Here is a 10,127-nt window from a genome sequence, read left to right on the forward strand (position 1 = left end):
AAACTGCATGAGAAACAAGCAGAAATGGCTGGGGAACAATGACAGGAGACATGCGTGAAACCTGATCTTGGCTACCTCCCAAGCCCGTTTTTCTGTTAAAGGGCATCAGCAACGTTTTGAAGGGGTTGACACTATCTGATCGACTTTCACAGATCTCCTCTATGGGAATTCACAGGGAAGAAGAGGGTTGGGATTCCTGTTCGCCAGTTCAGACGTGTCCAGGGAAGGGGCTCGATTCATTGCCCACTCATTGATCTCTGTATGGACTTGTTGGGGGTATCCAAGACACACCGATGAAACCCATTCTTCGGTTTAGGGAAGTTGGCCAAAAGACCACCACCTTTAGAGCGAGTTTTTCCCTCTCATGGGATGGGTGCACCCAGAGGGAAGGTGAATCACCTCCAGGAGTGCTGCGCCTTGCAGGCAAGACGGTAACTGTCGAGTCAGGTGTCTCATTTGGGGTCCTCTGCCCTTGGGTGAAATGAATCCTGCAACACCTCCCCAAAAGCATGTGTGTCTCCCCTGTTAATGCCTCCATCTCGGTGTCCCCTTCACTCCCATTATGGCTGGTGGATAGAAAGAGGAGTTTGGGGATCACAGTTCATCTTGGTCCAAAAAGCCCTCCTAGAAAGGGGGAAAGCAATTGCCCTCTGGAAGAGTCATCCCCTTGCAGTGTGTGTAAAGATGGACAAGCTACCCATCTCCCATCACAGAGTAGATGTCACATGTGCTACCCTGTGATCTGAGACCAACAATCCATTCTTGTTTCCATCTTTCACCTTTTCCAGCTAAGCTGCTTTCCCAGTCCATGTCCTTTGCTGCCTGCCATTGACCAGCTAGAGGAAGCAAAACCTCTCCATAATGCTAGGCACATTCCTCTTTGCTTTTTTGTTGCAATCCGGGTCTAAAAATCTCCAAACCTGAATAAAATCCCAACACATGGGAATGTTTAACTGTACCTGAGATTAGGACTGAATGTCAGGGCGCAAAGTGTCTGCAGTGATCTTCCTCTTGTTTTAGTGGTACCTCTGACCCCTTTAATAAAGTTCAGGTTATGATGTCACTGGAGGGTAGATGAGAGGTGCAGTACACATGGGCCCTGAGATGGGAATGTCCCATTTTGGCCTGTCAGGGTAGAGAGTGGGCACCAATGCAGGGAAAGTGATGGACAACCTGGAGAGGTGGACTACGTGCCTACAAAGTACTTTCAGGATTTTCTTGGGTCAAAAGCTGACTCTGCTGGCCTGATTGCAGTGGGATAGAAAGGCATTTTCTGCTGATGAGCTCCCAGGGACAGGTGTTATCACCATGGACACCTACACAACTCCTCTGAGGTCCACCCCAGGTACTGAAAGAGGAGTTTAAAATAGTGCTTTACACATTAGCAGGCGTGGATATTTTTGGCTACCCTTTCATCTCACCAAAGGCTTTCTGTTGACCCAGGAGCCTTCTCCACCAGAGATGACCCCCAGAGTCCCTGGAGAGACCACAGACAAAAAAGAGGTGCTCTGAAGGGACACTGCATGTGCCCATTGCACTCAACATGGGCTGCATCACAGAGAGGCGGGCACTGAAGTCCCTGCCTGCAAGAGTGAGTGCTGTTGCCCATGCTTGATGCCCATGCTTGTCGCCATGCTTTCAGATGCCCTGAGGTCTCCCTACAGTATCCACTTGCAGCACCAGTCCTAGCAGGTCTCTTCAACACGTTCCCTCGCTATCTGCCAGGAACCCACAGATGTCTGGGAGACTTGAGGTCATCTCAAATGACAGGAGACGTGTTTGGGCAACTCTGCCAGTATGTGCATTTCCGTTGGATAGAAGAGTAACGAGGACTAAGGGCTGAGACTCCAACCTCTGCCCTGGAACTGGCAGTCAGGGAAGTACTGCCCATCCCAATCTCCTTCCCTGTTCCTCTCACATTTCACCTCAGATGAATTTCTCATCACCACAGGACTAGAAAATGACAACATTGCAATATTTCCCATGTACAGCAACACCACTTTATTAGCTGTAAAGGAAGCACCAAGAATGGTTCATTGTTTCCATTCTCCTCTAAATCATACATTTAATTGCTGAAGGAAATCTATACTCTTTTCCCTTTTGTTTTCCACCCATATTCTCAGTGCTGTCTTCTTCTCAAGGGGTATGTACTGTGCACCACATATTTCCCATGTAGACTTGTATAAACCAACAGTGTTTTGTATGCAATAGAGCACAAAGCTATGAGCTCTGGGTGCAAGCCAGAGCTTTCCTGAACACCTTTCCCAGGGCCTCCCTGACCTCCCGGTTCCGCAGGCTGTAGATGAGGGGATTAACCAGGGGTGTGAGGACGGTGTACAAAAAGGAGAACACTTTGTTGAGCTGCCTAAGTTTGGGGGTTCTGGGTAGTGTATAGACAATGATGAGGGTGCCATAGAAAACGCAGACAACTGTAAGGTGAGAGGAGCAGGTGGAGAAGGCCTTCTGCCTGCCCACATTGGACGAGATCCTCAGGATGGCAGCTATGATGCACATGTAGGAGGCCAGAGTGAACAGGAAGGGGATGACTACATCCAGGACAGATATGATGAAAGTTAGCAGTGTGACCACCCTGGTGTCATTGCAGGAGAGCTCCAGCAGTGGGGTAAGATCACATAAGAAGTGGTCCATTGCCTGGAGACCGCAGAATTTCAGCTGGGGTAAGAAAGAAGAGAATGTTGTAGCGATAAGGAATCCCACTAGCCAAGACGCTGCTGCCAGCTGTAGAGAGACCTTCCAGGTCATGAGGCTGGCATAGAGCAGGGGCTGGCAGATGGCCAAGTACCGATCGTAGGACATGACTGCCAGCAGGTAACACTCGGTAACTACAAAAGAGGCAAAAAAATAGAATTGTACAATACAGCCCTGAGCAGAGATGGTGCTGTCCCCAGTCAGGAAGCTGGCCAGCAGCCGGGGCAGGATGGTGGAGCTGTAGCAGGTCTCCAAGGAGGAGAGATTGCTGAGGAAGAAGTACATGGGGGTGTGCAGGTGCCGGTCTGCCACCACCCCCACAATGATGAGGAAGTTCCCAACCATGGTTACCAAGTAGATCATAAGCAATAGGAGGAAGAGTGGTGTCTGGAGCGAGGGGACATTCCCCATTCCCAGCAGGAGAAATTCCGTAGGCGATGTGCAATTGTCCCATTCCCCTTTCTCCATGTTGCACCTCGGATCCCTCATTTTTCTTTTGCCAGCAAGACAACCTACAAGAAAGAACATTTGTTTTATTCTTTCTTTCTTGTATAAAAGAATTGTGCAGGAAGCTTCTGTCAGAGAAAACATGGACTCTGGCACTTCTCTGACAGCATCTGTGTTCCCTTTAGGGCCTCCATGACTAGTGAAAGAGTAGTATATGGCTTTTCCAGAGAGTTAAACAGTACATCTTAAAGCAAAGGGCCTCCTAGGAGAACCACAGAGGTGAGCTACCCCACAGAGGTGCTCATTTCCTTCTTGGAGTGGAGGTATAGTAGAGAAAGCATTCACTCAGACTGTGACAGTGTCTCTCTTACACCTGAAGTTATTCCAAATAGCAACCACAATCCCGACCAGGCAAGAAAATCCCTTTACGTGAGCGCATCATGCCAGATGCCCTTTCTCCTCAAAGGAGGAGAATGGGCCCTGCACCAAACGGCTGATCTCAGCTGTTTGAAACGCTTCTTTTGGAAGGGCGAGGCCGTGTGCTTCCTTTGACAGTGCGTGGGTCAGGAGTTGACATCCATGGCACTGTGCAGCAGGACTGCCTGAGAGGACTCCCAGAGAGCCTCCACACAAGCTTCAGAGAGGAAAGTGAGAAAGACCTGAGAGAAGATGGACACCTGAGCTAATCAGCCAATATGAGGAAGAGAGATTTTGAGCAGGGTAGGAGGGAAGAGGACAGGGAATATCATTCACTTTGTGTAGTTCCCTCCCCAGCAATGGTTTCTGAAGGCTTTGGGGCTGCCTCGTGGCACAGCCCAGAATCTGGACCTCAGCTCTGCCAGCTGTGCTCACGAGGCTCTGGGCTGGCTCAGAGGCAGCAAAAGCACAAATAACTACCCCGACTGGCAAGCTCCCCAGGACTCTGCTGAGCTAACAAGGGAGTCGGAAGAAATGTGTGGAGGGAAGAGGGAGCTGGAGTAGAAGACACCCAGGAAGGGATATGCTCATCACCTTTTTCAATCATAGATGCCACCATGCAAAACCTCAGCAGCTAAAAAGGAACAGACATGACTCAGAAGACACAGCACAAACCTGTAGTCTTCAGGATGAGGTGATGACCTCTGTGCTGATCGTGCCTGGTAACGATGATCAAGGTCAGGGTGTCACCCTCTGCCTCTTCCCCACCACGTCCTTCTCTTTCCTGAGCTCTCTGCAAACCACCACCCAGGGCTCAGGCATTGCTCTGCCCTTGCTGTCTTCTTCCAGCAGCACCTGTGGTGCGTCCCCAGCAGCAGCTGAATGCCCCCTGTTCTCCAGAGTGTCCTGAGGTTTAAAGCACTAACGAGTCTCTGAAGGCTCCTGCTGCAGCTGGGCTCTCCCCAGGGACTGCAGAGAGTGAGCAGTGCAGAATTGGCTCTCAAAGGAGACTGAAACTTCTGAGCTGCTGGAAACTTTGTGAACACTTCCTGGCATACAGCTTTCCCCATAACTCTGGTCACTCAAACTCTGGGATATGCTGCTTTGAAAAGGAAACTGAGGCAGAGAAATCATCAGGCCTCCTCCAAAGTCATGATGCAAAGTCAGGAGAGATCCCACAAATGGTATTCCCCTCACCTCCCTGCATGTGACTCTCTGTTCCCTGATTCTCTCAGGTTTAGAGAATCCTGCTTGCCTGAGCTGGTCCCTCCAGCCTCCTGCGATGGTCAGGGGGGAGGAAGAGGTCAAGCACCCGGCATTTCCTCCCAGCCATGGAGACTTGCCCTGGGGATGGGGTGAGTCCCCCTCAGGTGCCAGGCTCTGTACCTTGAGGGGAGAGGGCCCCCCAATGTCTCCCAGAAGCACAGGGGCCTCACGTGTCAGGGGCTGAAGGGAGCAGAGCTACGGATATTTCCTCCTGGTTCCTGTCCACCTCTTGGCTTGGAGGTTCCCAGGGACCTCCTTTGCTCCTGTTGCTGCAGCAATGGCTGCCACTGGACATGATTCCTCTCAGCCCTATTGGACTTGCCTGTTGTGAGATGCAGTCTTCTCGCTGTCTGCCCTGACTGGAAGGGCAGGAGTGGCTGTGCCCATGGACACAGAAGTTTGTGCGACAGCTGCCTGAGCATCCGGAAGGCCTTCTACTGAATTGGCTCCAGTTGGTCACTGTCTTGCCTTTATTTGGGACCCAGCACTGGATGTGGCACTCTAGATGTGGTCTAGCAAGCACTGAGTGATGGCAGGTGATCACTTCCCTCAATCTCCTGGCTATGCCCTGGAAGCTGCTGCCTTCCTCGCTGCCAGGCCACACTGCCGGCTGATGTTCACTTGGCCGTGCACCAGGACCCCCAGGACCTTCTCCGCAGAGCTCCTCCTGGCCAGGCTGTTGTCAGGCCTTCATGGCCCTCACCAGCCTCACCACGAGCCTCCACACACATGTTGAAGAAACCCCATCTAAGCTCAGGCCTGGGCCTTCAGTCCCGTCTGGAGCTACATTGCAGGTGGGCTTGTCTGCAGCTGTATTGCAGGTATGCCTGTCCCTGGCCATGCACCCTGTTGATCCGGACTCTGAATCAGAGCCTAACTTTCTAGCTCTACCTTAGACCTACTTCATCACTATGGACCTGCCTTGCAATTACAGGGCTTTGTATGACCCTAGTTACTGTCATTGGACCTGATCCTGATTTGCCAAGATGTGATCCCGGCTTGACCTCGGAGCTGTCTTGACACCAAGAACTTTCCTGATGATCTGGAGTCTTGGCTGAACCTGGCTACCATCTCCAGGTCTGCCCTGCTTGCCTCACTGAGCTTTCTTGCAGCCTGACCCTGGCTGGTGAGACCCTTGCCTTTTTGGCCTTGTCATCATGTTTGGCTCCCGGCTCCCTGTCCCTTTGGGAGCAGCCGGCCCTTGCTGCTGCCTGAAATCTGCCCACAGCCTGTATTGTTGCTTCTTACTTCCCGGGGGCAAGATTTGGCATTGATCTTTGCTGAATGTCATATGATTGCATGCTGCCTATTCCTCCAGACCTTCAAGGTCCCTCTGGATGGCTGCCCCATGCTTGGGCACATTGACTGGTCCCACTCTACTTTGGTGTCCTCTGCAGATCTCCTCCAGGTGAGCGTGTCACGGGGGGGGGGGGGTTGTTATTATTATTATTATTATTATTATTATCAGCATCATCATCATCTCTGGGTTTATTGCAAAGAGATTTATTGAAGATGGCCATACAGTGTACTCACAGCGAGCGAATCTTCCTGCACATTTGTTAGTGCCCGAGTCTCGGTTTCTTGCCACTCCAACGGTTTCCTGACAGAGGTTCTCTTAACTCCCGGAGAGCAACCTCGAGAGGCGTCCCAACTCAAGGGGAGATTCACCGCCGTGCAGCCCACTGCCATGCAGGAGAGCTCAACGGACTCTAGGCTGCAGCGCTATTTATGGGCACGGAGTTTGACTCATGGTCATACAATATCTGGTGTGGAGACGTACCTTTTTTTGTTGACCTCATGCCGTGTTGGGGAAAATATACTCCTTTTTTGCTGATCTCATGCCCATTTCTGGCCTCACCAGTTGCAACCAGTATCGCCTAGCTCCTCCTGGTTAGCCCTAGGTGCTGTCAGTTATTTGCGGTCAGCTGGGGCCTGACATAAGGGCAGGGAGGGAGTAGTTGTGCTCCACTGCATTTTGGGCCTGAGATGGGAGGAGGATAGTTGCACTCCACCACAGGTCCTTGTACACAGCCTTGGCTGTTGTAAGAGTGAGGGGTGGGAGAGGAGAGAGTAAAGAAAAGTTTGTCAGGGAGGGAGGTTTATATCAATACATGGAAGAAGTAAGCGTGAAGATGAAACTCGGTACTGGAGAACCAATAAAGTATGTTGTTATTGCTGACCAAATTGAAGGACTCAGCCTCCTCTTCCTCCACCAAAAAGATCCACAAAAGATTAATGTGCACTGATTCAGTCCATGCTATTCCTTAAGTGACTCAGGACCAAGGAAATGTGTTGTCTATCCTTTTAGGTAAAAGATCTGCATGGATTTGTGTAGCCCTCTTTGCCTTTCAGGCTTCCAGGATTGTTAAAACAGTAGTGAGTTATGTAGTGGGAACAAAAGTGAGAAAGGGTTTGTTAAAGCAGCATAAGAGAAAACTTGAACCAATGTCTGCATTTGTTTCTCTGTAGGCCACAAAGCTTATGTTAATCTTTTGATATTTCAGTGTGGACGTCATTCAAACCCACAGCTGAAAAGTGAGGTTACGTTGTCCCAGTTATTTTTCTCCATTGCTCTTACTGTGCTGGCCAGGAAATCTTCTGACCTACTGAACTCAGTTATGTCTCCAGGACCTTTGGCTTGAGCCAGCAAAGGTGCTGCAGTGCCGTGGGGGCAAAAAGAAACGCTGCCCACAACTGTGTTTCATAACACGACAGCGAGATCACTGGAGAGTTTATTTGCAGTCTGGGTTAGAAGGCAGCACACAAGGAAAGATGAAACCATTGGAATGAGTGAAATAACAAAAAGAAATATCGTATACATACTTGTGATAATGCTGGAACTTTGCCTATCCAATTTGCAGTTATTTATATGCAGCTCCTGTGTTTCGATGCCCATGTTAAGTTTTTGCCTAAAAATGCTGTTCTGCTCCTTCCTCCCCTCCCACCTTCTTTGCTAACTCTTGACCAGTTTCAGCTGAGCATGACAAATGTAGAGATCTCCATGTTTCTGAACTCTAGGCATCGTGAAAATGAGGGTTGGGGTAATGAAGGGATCTGGACAGGTGGGTGCTGAGGGAGAAAGTTGTAATTCTCCCCCATATTGTCTACCTGACCCCTTGCCCTGCCTGCATTTGGCTGGCCAATGCCCATGTGATGTGCTGTGAGAACCATCACTTGCCCAGCCAGCATGGTGGAGACCAGCGGCCATGGTGGGGATTGGCAGGATTGCTTAGGGGAGATACGATACAATTCAGCAAGAATCAGGCTTTGGTAGTTGTCCTGATCATGGAACAGCTTAGTACTTGCTGGAGGATGGAGAGTAATAACCAAAAAAAAAAAAAAAAAAAGAAAAAAAGAAAAGGGGGAGAGGGGGTAATGAGGAAAGAAAAGATAAAATCATTAATATCTTTGTCTCCCTTGATAACTTTATTTTTAAACATCTTGTTTTGTGATTATTGTTCTAGAAATGCTGATTGTCACCCAGCATGGTACAGGCCAGGGCTCTAACCAGCTGGAGAGCCAGGCTACAGGCAAAGGTCTCCCCTGGAGCCTGCAGGAATAGGTGCTCTGGAGAAGTTGGCAGCTCCTACCCTGGGCCTGTCCGCTCTGTTTGCTAGCACCACCTCCCCTGAAGAAAGATGCACACCGGCACCTTTTCACTTCTTTAATCGCATAGGATTCATTGACTCAAGTGAGGTAGGTGGAGGGGGACCAGAACTGCCTGAGTGTTGCTCATCTGATCAAACACACAGAGAAATGCATCCTGGGAAAGGACGCTTGGAACTCCTGGTAAGGAGGTGGCCTGGTTTTAATGTGCTTCCTGTTCTTTCTGCCTGAAAATCCACATTTCTTTTAGACTGAAGGACATCATATCATGATGTTGTGCATGGCCATAGCTTCCATTCTGAATTACACAGTCAGGATGTTGCTGTCAGCTCAGGGAGCTGGAAGATGCTGCTCCTAATCCTCTCTCCATGGCAAGAGCTCCTGCTGGTCTCATTCAGACAGTGGTTTTCGTCTTCTCGTAAGACTCTGTAGCTCCCAGGAGGTGGTTCTGCATCAGCCTGACTGCAGCTCATGCCCTTCTCCTAGCCTCCTTTTTTGTAACAGTATTTTTATTTTATTTTATTTTTTTTTTGCGGGGTGTGGGGGGAAAAAATGTTTTTCCTTTCTTTCATTGTACTTAAGAGGAACAGTTATTGTACACTTGTTGATGCGTATAAACACTTCCTTTAGTTGGGTAGTTACCAAATATAAACAATGCCACAGCCTTTAATGCTGCAGTGCAGGTGCTAAAAGCATTTCAACACTTCTGTTTGTACATCTGTGCCTTTTTCTTAAGAAGAAAGTTAAAGCATGAATAGACTTGGTGCTGTTCTGTTCCTTTTTACTTTTAGGCAGGAAATCTGTTCTGTTGTTTGGCATCCCTGTATTACAGCATCATTATACCTTTAGGGGAAGCACTTGAGAGCCGTTAAAGTATGGACAGACATGTTACGTGGTTGGATGCTCATCTGCCACATAAGAGGATTATCTGCCTTTGGGTTATGTGATGGTTGCTTCTGTGGTCATCTACCAGCAATGTCTAGTCAGTGCCCACATCTACTGCTAGCACTTTCCCCCTGGGGACCAGAACTGCCTGAGCTTTGCTTATCTCATCAGACGTACAGAGAAATGCATCCTGGGAAAGGATGCTTGCTGCTTTGGTCATGGGGTAGAGGCTTGTCTGCTTATGTGCTTGAGGTACCACCTGCAGGCAATGGCCTTTGATCTTCCTGAGCAAGGAACCTGCTCCAAAGGAGCCTCTGGAAATGAGACAGCAGGTTGTGAGCTGAGGAGCTCTTCAGACAGGCGGAAGGTTGTCACCTCTTATAAAATGAACTTGGAAATTATGACTCATAACCAGGCTCCTTTGACAGTGCCTGCCCTCAGCTTTCCTGCCTGTGTCATGCTACTTGTGCTCCAGACTGACTTGGACACCAGCATCCAGGAAGCCTGAAGGACAGCACCAACTATCATTTATATTCCACATGTCCATGTACAGTGGGAGGCTCCTGGACTCTCATTGAAAGCTACATTTACTACACTGTTACAGAACAGTCCAGCATAGGCACCAGTTTGGTAGCTTGCAACACCAGCTGGATGCCATGCAAACCTCCCCAAAGGGCTATTCCTATCAGCAGCTTTCCTTCTTCAGTTATGTATTCCTGAAGCACCTGAATGCGGTGCTTTCCTAAGCAAATGGATACCGTTATCATGAGGGCACCCTACTGGAATCTTCTAGAATT

General features: G+C 49.3%; 1 protein-coding gene across 1 annotated transcript; it reads right to left on the reverse strand.

The window, feature by feature from the left end:
• Positions 1-2,220: 2,220 nt before the first annotated feature.
• Positions 2,221-3,177, reverse strand: LOC136995983 (olfactory receptor 5G9-like). Its single transcript, XM_067316977.1, has 2 exons — positions 2,949-3,177; positions 2,221-2,843 (listed from the first exon to the last, which is right to left on the reverse strand). The coding sequence occupies exons 1-2, from the start codon at positions 3,175-3,177 to the stop codon at positions 2,221-2,223; spliced, it is 852 nt and encodes a 283-aa protein (XP_067173078.1).
• Between the last annotated feature and the right edge of the window lie 6,950 nt (positions 3,178-10,127).

Source organism: Apteryx mantelli, unplaced genomic scaffold, assembly GCF_036417845.1.
Source record: "Apteryx mantelli isolate bAptMan1 unplaced genomic scaffold, bAptMan1.hap1 HAP1_SCAFFOLD_20, whole genome shotgun sequence".
Lineage (NCBI taxonomy): Eukaryota > Metazoa > Chordata > Aves > Apterygiformes > Apterygidae > Apteryx > Apteryx mantelli.